Source organism: Elephantulus edwardii, unplaced genomic scaffold, assembly GCF_000299155.1.
Source record: "Elephantulus edwardii isolate Elephantulus edwardi_28Jun2011 unplaced genomic scaffold, EleEdw1.0 scaffold00021, whole genome shotgun sequence".
Taxonomy (NCBI): domain Eukaryota; kingdom Metazoa; phylum Chordata; class Mammalia; order Macroscelidea; family Macroscelididae; genus Elephantulus; species Elephantulus edwardii.
In genome coordinates, this window is record NW_006399771.1 from 20200595 (window position 1) to 20213234 (window position 12640).

The 12640-nt window shown below is 41.7% G+C and overlaps 1 protein-coding gene across 4 annotated transcripts in view; it reads left to right on the forward strand.

Annotated features, from left to right (window-relative positions):
- Window positions 1-2861: 2861 nt before the first annotated feature.
- The window catches only part of NAP1L1 (nucleosome assembly protein 1-like 1), a 28461-nt gene continuing 18682 nt past the window's right edge, over window positions 2862-12640 (forward strand). For 2 of the 4 annotated variants that reach the window (XM_006882556.1, XM_006882557.1), the window contains exons 1-2: window positions 2912-3022; window positions 12045-12081. In XM_006882556.1, the coding sequence (XP_006882618.1) occupies window positions 12065-12081 (17 nt within the window). In that variant the 5' untranslated portion in view covers window positions 2912-3022; window positions 12045-12064. Of the gene's footprint in view, window positions 3023-9584; window positions 9607-12044; window positions 12082-12640 lie in introns of those variants that run through there. The other 2 variants (XM_006882558.1, XM_006882559.1) reach the window with 2 other exon arrangements.

A 12640-nucleotide genomic window follows, 5' to 3' on the forward strand; every position in this document is an offset into this window, starting at 1 on the left:
TCAGAGGCAGGAGGAGACTGCCTGTCCTCCTCCCCCAGAGCAGCTAGTGGATTTGAAACACACACACACACACACACACACACACACACACACACACACGGGGAGATAGTTATCCCAAGAAAATTGGTCATGTGCTTGTGCTTGTAGAGGTGAACAAGTCTCTAGTTTGTGAGTTAGACTCAGAGGAGAGGCATCTTTCGAGGCTGATAAATTCAAGGTCAGCAGGTAAGGCAAACTGTTAGTTCAAGTCCAAAGAACCAAACCTAACAAGCCAGATGGTGCAAAGCTAGCTAGCTTTGTCAGAACACACACACACACACACACACACACAGTACACAAATATACCACACACACACACACACACACACACACACACACACACATATATAGTGCAGGTAACATGCTTATGGATACCTGTTTAACATCTGATCAGGTCTGTGGCCTGATTTAGGATATCATATCACACTCAAATCCTTTTATAACAAATGAGGGAAGAATATCAGACTTCATTATGGGGAATAATTACATCATACAGAACAGTCAAGCCAGACAACTACTGCCAAGTTAATACCCAGTTATCAGGCATTACAGGAAGCCTAATTTCAACCTCTGCCTTTATCTCTCCATGGTGGCCTTGCCCCTGAGTGCTTAATAACATGACCACATGCCTAATAACACCTTCCAAGACCCTATTTCTAAACAAGGTTACAGTGATAAGATCCAAAGATTAAAAAATCAACCTATCTTTTGGGGGGATATCATACTGCTAGGGTTAGAATTAGGTAAGTCTGGCAATTTGAGGCCAAACTTACTAGTCAACAGAAGTAAAATTATTAGTCAATAGAAGTCAAATCAAGTGGCCAAACCAATCAAAACCAGAAAATCAGTAACATTACACCAGAACGACCTATTTAGTGTTTTAGGCATATGAATGATGTCAAGAACAATGGACTGGAACCACCTATCAGATTTTTAACTATCTAAAATATCACCTTATTGGTCCAAACTCAAGCCCCTTAGCATGCCCAATAAAGGAAGCCATAATTAACCCACAACAAATCCAACAAAAGGTCTTTCTCCATTGCTGTCTTTACTTCTGGAGAAGGAACTGTTTCATTCTCCAGTGACATATCTTTTCTAATAAAACTGTCTTTAATCTTGTATCTTCGCCTCTCTGCTCAGCCTACATCAGGGATTATTTTGAGCAGGACATGCAACATAAAAAAGGCTATCCCAGGGAGCTCTGGTGGCCTAGTGGCAAGAAGCTGCACTACAATCCCAGAAGTATGCGTTTCCAATCCACCAGATGCTCTGCTGGAGAAGGAGGGGCAATTTCCTCCTGTCCCAGGTGGAGATCAACAACTACTACTATCCAAGGTGGAGATCAAGGGATGATTTATCTATGGCTAATCCTTCCTGCTGTCACCCCTTTGGTTAAATTATTTGTCTGGGCAAAGAAGGCTGAAACAAGGCATGACCTCAAGGCAATGCAGTCCACAAGGAGGGAGCCTTGTTGGTATAGTGCATAATGTAATGGGCTGCTACTTTAAAGTTCAGTACTTCAAACTCACCACTCTTTTCTTTGGGAGAAAGATGTATAGCAGCATGGGTAGATAGACAGAAGACTTCTTATCTAAAATATTTAGTCTCAGAAAGTCCATAGATTTAGATTTTGGATTACACAACCCATAACCACTGCTTATTGTACTGATTCCAATTTGCACAAGCAGTATCTCTGGATCTTAGTTATCTCATACATTAAAGAAAAAAACAAACCCTTCTTTAAAAAGGGAGAGGGGTTGTGCTATTAACCCAAAGGCTTGCCTTTCTCCTGGTTCAAATACACCACCGCTTCTGAGTTCCAGTTACTCATTGGTTTGTTGAAAGAATTACCTAAAATATGCTTTAAATGTAAGCCACCTGGAACAGTGTTTGGCACATAGTAAGTTAAGAGTATTTGTTGCTTTACAAAGATAGCTTTGGCCTTTCCTTTGATAGGCTTTCGATGGCCCCAGCCAGACCTCACGTTTTTTAATGTGTTTATCTTTAAATTTTATAGTGGTTTCTTTACAAAGTTCGTATACATTCTTTTTCACACCAGATCTTTCCCCATCTCTCTTCACCCATCAAATTGTGCGACCCTATGACCACACTTTTAAGTTAATATTAGTTAAGACATTAACAGAAAGTCATGGGTTTTCACAGGCGTGCGGATTTTTAAAAATAATCACTAGCAGGTATGTCGACCATTCTCTCTAAAACACATCCAGAGACTACACAAATCTGTCACGTCCATCCATCAAAAAAACACCAAAGCTGAAATGTGGGCTCCCGAGTGAGGAACAGTGATGAGGAGCACCTGGGGTGGTCCAGAAAGTTTAAGAGAAAAACAAAACGGGCTTCTCCCCGCCGAAGCCATCATGAGGAATGAACACTAGTCTTTTGTGAAGGAAATTCGGAAAAGAGCTAAAAAGCCTATTGGGGATTGAGGAGTTCGGGCGGGAACGAAGGCGGGAGCCATGGAGAAGGCGGCTAGCTGGGAACAGAGCGGCACCTCGCCCTTTCCAAGCCCGCGTCACGCCTCGGGGTTTCCAGGTGGGCCCTAGGCTTGTTGGGGAGCAGGGCTCCTCCAGCAGCCGGACGGAGGTACTTCCTTTCCCGCGTTTTGAGGAGTAAAGAGACCGCTAGGCGCGTAGTAGGAAGCGGGAATAGGAACTCAAGGAGTTTGAACGCGGCCCTGAACAGCCGCTGCCGGAGCCCGCAGGCCAGGGGAGACGACTTTGTTGCTAGGTAACTGGCCCGAGCCCGCCCCCCCCCCGCGTTGCTAGGAGACAGCGGGGGGGGCGGCGGCGGAGCGGGCTCTACGTGCTGACGCTAATTGTATATGAGCGCGAGCGGCGGGCTCTCGGGTCTTTTTTAGCGCCATCTGCTCACGGCGCCGCCTCCTGCTCCTGTCGCCGCTGCCTCCCTGAGTCACTGCCTGCGCAGCTCCGGGCCGCCTGCCTCCGCGTCCTAGCCTCCGGTAACTGATGAGGGCCTGGACGGGAAGGGAGCGTGGAACAGGCCGAGTGGCCGGTGTGGGAGGGCGGAAGGAAGCGACAGAACCGGGAACTGGGGCCGCGGGCGACCGGGCCTCTTCCCTTCTCGGCCTTAGAGTTTGCGAGGCGGCACTAGGGTCGGCCGGGCGGCCCGCTCATCCTCCAGGGACGGCAGAGGAGGACCTGGAGATCGGTGCGGCTTGCTGGAGAGCCGGCGAGGCCTGGGAGGGCCGGTGGCCGCGCTGCCCTGCGCCGACGTTGCCGGAGTCCCACCGGCTTCTTCGCGCGCAGGGAAGCGAGGCCGCGGCGGGGCGTGGGCGGCAGCGCTTCAGAGGAGCGAGGCTGGAGCAGAGCGACCCTCCACCGACCCCCGTATTTGGCCCTCAAACCTTTCCCAAAGGGAGGCCGCGCAGGACAGGGGGAGGAAAGAACGGCGGAGACTGCGAATTCCGACGGGAGGGAGGGAGGGGCGGTGGGGCAGGCCCGGGGCCCCGGAGCCCGCAGGCTCTCCGCCCACTGGGAGGCGGTGGCTGTGCGGGAGGGGGAACCCCGGCGGCTTCCCTCGACACGTGGTAAGGAGCCGAGTGGCCGCGGGCTGCGCCTGGTGGGAGCCCAGGTCTGGGCTGGCTGGATTTGTATGAAGGTTGTAAGGGATGTGCAAATTAGCAAGCACTTGCAGTCCGTGGGTTTCAAAACTCTGCTTCTCTCTGGCCTCTGCTTTCGTTGCTCTCCAGAGGGAAATAACATTAACGTTGTACGGATCAAGGACTTAGGTGCTAGGCTTTGAAAGAACTGCTAGTTTGTTATTAACATTAAAAGGGACCTCTGGTGGCTTAGTGGTAAGGAGTGGCACTGCCCGCACAAACATGAGGTTCAAGTCTACCAGCTGCTCACTGTGGGAGAAAGATGGGCAGTCTCCTCCTTTGCGATTTACTGCCTCTGAAAACCCACTTAAGTGTTAGCTGTGAGTCGGTTCTGACTCCATGGCACATAACGTGACATAATACAGAAGCTGAGTCATTTGTTAACATATGAAGTGTTTGTTAATGGCTCCAGATTTTAAAGGGGGGGGGGGTCTGTTGGTTGATCTTTTATCAGCTTCAACCTCAGAAGTACCCTTGGCTTCTGTGTTCCGAGGCAAAGCTACAGCACTTTACCCTAGTTATGAAGTGTTGGTTTGTTTTTGGGTCCCGCCCCCCCATGGGGCTGCTTAACCTCAGACATGTGTATTCTGTGAGTAAATGTCTTTGACTTGTTGAATTTTCCTCAAATGTCAGGAGAAGTTAAAGGGACTGCAGCGCCTACGTGAGAGCAACTGGGAAAGAATCTCTTTGTGTATGTATGTGTGTGTATATCACTTCGTCTAAGTTAATGTAAAAATACCTACAGTAGTCATAATAGTTACTGGTCATACACAGAAATACACACACAAAGTGACTGTACAACAGATCATAATCTTGTCTGACCCTAGGCCATCCTCAAAATCTCTTGATGTGCATAAGCCCATTGTTACAGTCACTGTCTCATTGGAGGCCTCTCTCTGACTTTTCCAAGCATGACACCCTTTTCGAAGGACTGGTTTCTCCTGACAGCATGCCCAAAGTATGTTTATTGGAGTGGAGACTGGCTAATCTCTCAGGAGCACTACTCTGGCTGCACTTCTCAGGCAGATTTATTCTTTTGGCCGTCCATGGCATATTCAGTACTCTTTGCCAGTGCCACAATTGGTCTTCCTTATTGACTGTTGAAGCATGCTGGGTAAGATGACACAAATGATTTGTGTATGTACCTCTTAAGGTAACAATTGGTTACTTAAACACAGTGACAAAAGATAAGAAAATATGCTTCTATCAGATAGACAGCCAAGAAAAACCCTAAGGCCCAGTTCTGCAATCTGGGTTTGCCATCAGTTGAAGTTGACTTCATTTCAACTCAAATCAGCCCTCCATTGAGGTTCCTAGGTCATAGATTACATGGGAGAAGATAATGTTTCTACCACAAAACAACTGGTGGATTTGAGCCATCAGAAAGAGGTCAGGCCCTTGGGTTGGGGTGCACTTTTCCACAGACCGTGCCACCAGAGCTCCCTCCCTATACAACAGACTGTATGTATTTTCTATACATGATCATAAAGAGAACTTATTAAAAATATAGGTTACCACAATAGCACGAACTTCCATGGTAGCAAGAGTGCTTATCAGGACCACAAAGTACTAAGTCTGGCCTGATTTTAAAGATTTTGTGTGTATGCATGTGTAGGTAGTTTTGCCTGAAAATGTGGTTCACCAACATTTTTAAGGGATCTTTGGTTAGAATGTAGCATTTTAAAGGATCTGGTTAGAATGTAGCATTTTAAAGGATCTTTGGTTAGAATGTAGCATTTTAAAAGATCTGGTTAGAGTGTAGCATTTTAAAGGATCTTTGGTTAGAATGTAGCATTTTAAAGGATCTTTGGTTAGAATGTAGCATGTTAAAGAATCTTTGGTTAGAGTGTAGCATTTTAAAGTATCTTTGGTTAGAGTGTAGCATCCTGAGTTGGCACAGGGAGAATTCTGTTAGCTTTGGTGTCTGCTGTTGCCAGCAGGCAAGAAATCAGACGTGTTGTGTTGGAGAAATCTGTTATAAAGGATATCTCCAAAGTGATGAAGAACAAGGATGTCAGTTTAAAGACCAAGGTACTAAGTAGCTGATCTAAGCCATTCAGTTACTTTTTTGCTTCTGAAAGTTTGACAGTGACTAAGAGTGACTGGAGAAGGATCAATGTCTTTGAGTTGTGGTGATGGAGAATAGTTCTAACCTATCAACTTCCAGAATAAACCAGTAAGTCTCTTGGAGGAAGTACAGCCAGTGTACTCCTTCAAGGCAAGGATGATGAGACTTCGTCTCACATATTTTGGGCATGTTGTCAGGTGGGGCTATGGAAAAGGACATCATAATGAGGAAGATGAGGGTCAGTGAAAGAGGAAGGCTCTTCATGAGATGGATTGACACAGTGACTACTGTGGGCCTTAGCATGTCGGAGATTATAAGGATAACGCAAGATAGGGCAGGACTGAGATTCTGTTGTTCATGGGGTTGCTGTGAATCAGGTGGCTTGATGGTACATAATAGATTGATGTTCTTGCTATTAGATTTTTTTCATACATTTAAAAATGGATTCCTTGAGTTAGGATTTTTAAGGCTTCCTTAATTGATTGATAAATCTTCAAAATCTGTAACAGATTCTCAGATATTTCATCAAGTATTGTATCTCACTCTCTACATCTAGAACTTTTTTTTTTTAAATTGCCATCTTGTTTGGGCTGACTCTCCAGTCAGTTTTCAGAGACTGTAAATCACACTGGCTCATCTTTCTCTCACAGAGCATCTGGTGGATTTGAACCATTTGCCTTTGGGTTGGCATCTTAACTTCTGTAAAATGAGTGTAGGCAGCACTTGGACAACCAAGTCTGACTTTTACTAACTTCACAAAAGGGAACTGTCTTCATTAACAATATCCACAGTACAAAAATAATTCCTTTAAGATCAGACATGGTCTCTTACACTCCTGCACCTACTTCTACAAATTACAACCCCAATTTTTACTACTCTACTGGGTATGAAATCCATTGCAGTGACTCCACAGACTACAGAACCATAACTTCTGTAAGGAAGTTAACAGGCTGTAATTCTAGTTGGCAGCAGGATACAGTCCCCCAGTTCAGAGGGCTTCTCAAGTGATAATCACAGGTCCTTTGACCTTCAGCTTCACAATTTAGGCCAGTGTCACAAAATTCCTTTAGTCCTGCCAGTTACGGCATCTTGCCTGGCAGGCTTTTGTGAAGGGCTCTCAGTGAGGCAATAGAACCAAGTCAGCCCTGTCTCAAGTCAATGTCCGATTCTCTGCTGAGGCAACTGTTCTCTTACGGAGATCCAGGTCTGGCCTGGAAGGATGGATGCATGCTGCTTCATCTTGTTGGCTTTGAGATTCCCAATTTCTGTAGCTGAATCCACTCAAATTAGTGGTGAGACTAGCCAGTCCCCTTGTGCCCTATTTGCATGGCCCTCCCATCCATGTAGCACAGTCAGTGGCTAGGAAAGCCATTTTGAACAATAAACCCTTCTCCACAACTTACTACTAAGCCACCAGAGCCCCCTAGAACTTAATCTTTGCTATATTCTGGAACGTGCTTTCCTTTGTCATCTTCAACTCAGTACTTTTCAGTTTCAACTATATCTAATCTAATAAACCTGTTTTTATTTTTGATTCTTGCAGTTCTGTTTTTCTAAATTTAGCATACTGTCTTTAATAGATGTTTCTTGGAGATAAATGTATTTGCCTTTAAGGTAGAAATTTGCTTATAATCTGTTAGGCAGTTTAATAATTTAAATTTAATGCTTCGAATCCTAATACTAGAATTGCTCTGTTGTTTTCTGTTAACCTTTTTGTACTTGAAAATGATAGAAAATTATATGGGCTATGTAGTGAATGTTCTTTGCCTTCACATCTACAGATTCTGAAGAACACTCCCAAGCAGAAACTAAACTCAGCTGGAGCTTTTGGTGATAATAGAGAAATTGAATTCTGTGATTCACCACCACCTTGACTTGATTACATTAAAAGGTGAAATGCCAAACAAGTAAAGTATGCTGAGATTGAAGTTGTCCTCAGGCCCAAAGTAGCTTCTTTCTCATCCTTATTCTTCTGTTTACTGTTTTGAACTAGTAATGCCCAACTGTTAACATCTTGACTCTTGTGATATTTTACCAAGTATGGTGGCATGTTTCCCCCTATAATTAGTCTTACTGGTCTATCCTATTAATGATTCTTTGTTTCTTAGTGCAATCTGATTATCTGAGAATCACCTACCTCAAAAGCTGAGCTCTTATTTCAAATGCGGATTTTTGGATCTTGCCCTTTCAGATTTGGGGATGGGTTCCAAAGTTAAGTTCCAACATTTTTTAACTGGCAAACTATTAGATAGTTCCGTATTCCTATCATCAGGTTACTCTTCGGTTTAGGCTTCAAACTCATTTTGTATCTGACTAATGAGGATTTTAAGACTATAAATATTTACAGAAGTGCATGTATCCTCTTTCTCCCTTGGAGTGATTGATGGGTTCAAATAGTAGACCTTTTGGCTAGCATGGAGCATTAGCCACTGTACCATCAGAAGTCCTATATTTACTAAAATTAAAGGAATTTCATAATCCTGGACCTGTGTTAAGAATGATTAAAATGAAATGGAGGGCAAAGTAGCTATGAGGGATTATCAAATGTATGTCATAGATACCTGAGCTCATTTTCCTAGGCTATTCTTTCTGATGATGGCCTGATGAGTAAGAGATTGGGCTGCCCATTTAAGGGTATATGGTTCAAATCCACCAAACTGCTTTAAGGGATAAAGATGGACAATACCCTCCTGTGCTATTTACAGCCTTTGGGAACCCCCTGGAGAGTCAGGTGCCAGTCTGTTCTGACTCAATGGCACATAATAATAGTTTTTTCTTAATGTTTCTGGTATATCATTTCAGAAATATAAGATTTTATGTGTGTTCGCATGCACACATATATTTAAAGTAGTCCAATGGCATGTTGACATATCTTTTACCTTGCTTTGGTCCTTTCCCCCATATCAACTCAAATCTTTTTCATTCCCTGAATACAGAAGCTTACATTACATGTGTGTGTGGGGGGGTGCATGTTAGAAAAATACATACACCTGTGAGCAATTTCTACAGTTATTCAGTGCGTATTTAATAACTTATGAAAATACTCTATTATCATTTACTTAAATTATGCTGCTAAGCAGAAACTCCCTTGCTTATTATGTTATAATAGATTGCACTGCTAACTTACCAGTTATAATTCAAGTCCACCAGCCTCTTGGCAGTATGCTCCTGCTTAAATTTACAGCCTTGAAATGCAGTGAACGTTTGCTGTGAGTCGAACTTCTCCCGTGGCAGTGGATTTAGTATGGCGTTATTTGCTGTTTGTGCATGACTGAAACAATCCAGAGGAAGAATCATTAAGTTGGGCTTTGAGCCAACACTTAGGATATGTAGCGCTGCTCTGTAGTTTACAAGGCTGTAAATCTTTAAAGAGCAGTTTGCCACATCTTTGACTTAACACAGCAGCTTGTGAACTGCAAACCTTTTGGTTAAGTTTGGTGATTTGTCTTTGATAAGGTTATAGTATATCCAAGGGGAAAAAAGAATATTTTCAAGTTCATTAAAACTGATATATATGAGGACATCATTTCTCTTTTTTTCCTCCCATTGGTAAATGTTAGGTGCCAGCCACTCAGAACCAACTCATACTTGACACTCTCCACGCTTTTTCAGAGACTCTAAATTGCACATATTTCTCTTGAGCAGCTGGGAGATTTGAACTGTGCTTTTTTTTTTTTTTTTTTGGCAGTGCAAATCCATAATACTAGGCAGCCGTAGTTCCTATAGTTGAGTAGTTGGAGAACGCATCTCATAGCACCCCTGTGGACAGTGGATCTGAATCCTGTACTATCCTCATCAAGTCTCCTCTACTTGAGTATATTTTTCACACTCACCCTGTCAGTCTTTCTTATTGAGGGTCTTCTTTCTTCACTGTCTCCGTGTTTCTAAGCATGATGTCCTTTTCCAAAGACTGGCCTCACTGTCCAGAGTATGTGAGATGAAGTTCCACTATTCTTAACTTTAAGGAGCAACATTGTTCCACCTTCTATAAGCCATTTTTGTTCTTTTGTCAGTCCATGGGACATTCCATACTCTTCTCTAGCATTGCACCTCTAAGATATCAGTCCATCTTCATGCCTATTCTTTGCCCAACTTTCAGAAGCCACAGTAAATTGAAAAGACTATAGTTTGGATCAGGTACACCTTGGGCTTTCAACTGACATTGTTACTCTAGCTCTTTGAAGAGATCCTTGACAGCAGATTTTCCCAATGTAACACCATCTTTTGATTTCTTAACTGCTTGTATCAAGGACATTGATTGTGGATGCAAGTAAATGGTATATTGGCACTATCTCTTCTCCAGCTTCTGTGATTTTGCCTGTTAGCCTAGTGGTGAGGATACTTGTTTTCTTGATAAGATGTTGTCTATTCATATTGCAGGCTGTAGTTTTTTTATCTAGCCTTTCAGGTCATCCTAGCTTTTAGCAAGCAAGATTGTCTGTGCAACATAGGTTGTTGATGAATCTTCCTTCAGTCCTGATGCCTTATTCATCATAAAGTCCAGCTTCTCAAATGATTTGCTCAGCATCCAGATTGAATAAGTTTGGTGAGAGGTTGATGGACACCCTTCTTGATTTTAAACTATTTTAAACTGCCCTTGTTCTGTTCAAACAACAGCTTTGTGGGTTGTTCAGTGGTCTAGGTAGTAGTCCATTATATGTATATGTTGTATTTATCCATCCTTTTGTTGATGGACATTTTGGTTGTTTTCACCTTTTGGCTGTTGTGGGAAGTATTGCAGGATATAGACTTTTGTTTGCTATTCTGCCATGATTTAGGAATGGGATTGCTGTGTGATCATAAGGGGTAATTATTTTCCACTGTGCCTGGCACATTCCCACTGGTAATAAATAAGTTTCTTTTTGTCCATAACCTTGACAATACTTTTTCTGGGCTCAGATTCTTTTAAAGGTAGTAAATGATTGTAACTGCTGTAGGTAAATTTGTGTGCTAGTGTTGTGTACAGTGCAGTGTTTTGAAAGAAAGTAGGAATGATTGCTTTTTTGAGTTTTGTTGTCTGGGCAGTTTGAGGAAACAGACTTTAATGAAATAACACTTGTGGTGGAAAAGGATTAATGTATATACAAGCAATAAATACGGTTTAGCTAAAATTAGCAGGTTGAAGGCATCTCAAAGAAGTAAAATTTCAAGGTGGAGAATGTGCTTGGAAGAAATTGCCAGGCAAATGTGGAAAGCAAAGGTCTTTGGTTCTTTTACATTTTCCTGAATAAATGCCAAAAATGAGTAACTTAAGGTGAGTAAATTAAAGGCTAGAAATAGTGAAAGTTTTTTGCCATATTTTTAATCGATTGCTCTAACCAGTCATAGGCACACGAGCTGTATTAAAAATATACTTTCATCACAATTTTCCCTGAATTAAAAGAGCATCTTGGGAGACTTCACAGAAACTAGTATTGCACTTTAAAATATTTATTAAAATTGTTTGCTGAAGATTTTAATATTGCCTAGTATAAAGTTATAAATGCTTGCTGTTGTGTGCCACAGAGTTGGAACCAATCATAGCTGACCCTCTGACAGGTTTTCAGAGGCATTTAATTGCACTGGAGGAGATTGCCCATCCTTTCCAGACAGTAGCTCATGACCCCATACTGTGGAGCTTCTTGCCACTAGGCCACCAGAGTGCCCTAAATGCCTATTAGGAATTATTTTAACACAATTAGAAAAATGTATACTAGGATGTATTTGAAAGATACAACTTTTCTTAAAAAGAGCACATAATCTACATTATTTTTGTTGTTGTTGTTGGGGTGGTTGCATCCATTACAGTTCAGTGACTCCAAACAATAGATCTGAACCTTGCTTACTCCTGCACCATTCTCAGCTATCTTGGCTACACTCCAGACTATTGTGATTGTCACAGTGTCAGTCCATCTTGTTGAGGATCTTCAATAATACCCAAATATTAGCACTTGCAGTAACATTTTTTATATAAGCATGTTAGTGTGTGTAATTCACCACAACATTTTGTGGGTTAAAAACTTTTATTGTAATGTGGAGTTGGAGATGTTAATCTGTGTATTATATATAGTATCCAGCTGTTTTTATGTCTGAATAGGACATTTTAAGTTTGCTGTAAAAGCTTATTCTGTAACTTTGTCTGAGAATAACTTATAAGAGGCTGTTTAAGCCTTAGTTTATTCAAAACTGACCTGACTGTATATGACCATGTCCATTGGCATTGTTTTGAAAAATTTTGACTTCAAATATGTTTATTGCTCTTTAAGAAATTGTATCCTTTTTTTTTTAAAAAAAAACTAATATTTCTCTCCATAGATATTTGGAGTTCTTAAAACATGGCAGACATTGACAAGTAAGTGACAGTTGATTAATTTTTTTGGGGGGGGGGTTGGGTTGGTTTTTGCTTTGGGTTGTTTTCCTCTCACATTTGACATAATTTTTTACTGTGGTTATGTTAATAATAGTACTGATTATTATAAAAATACTCAATACTTAACCAATGTTTAAAATTTTTAGAAAAATACTGAGCACAGTAATGAAATAGTGTGACTTTAACATGTATCTCTAATGAGTATATAAATATATGACATGTATACGTGGAATTTAAAGACTAGTGAAATTATGTAAGTGAAAAAGAACATTACTATTTTTTCCCTTCTCAGTTGTATCCTTTACTATTCTAGAGGTGTAACCACTATCCTCAGTTTTGTTTAATTCTTTGGGTTTTCTGTAGTTTGATATCCTGTAAACACATTATGTTTAATTTTGAAGACCCGAGTAACAATCAGACAATCAGGGAAACGGCAATATTACCATTATTAGATGAAGGTTCAATGAGTGAAAAAAAGAAACCAAAAAACTTTTTGGGTCAGATCTCTCTTAGAGAAGTCACTAGGCAATGTCACATTTAA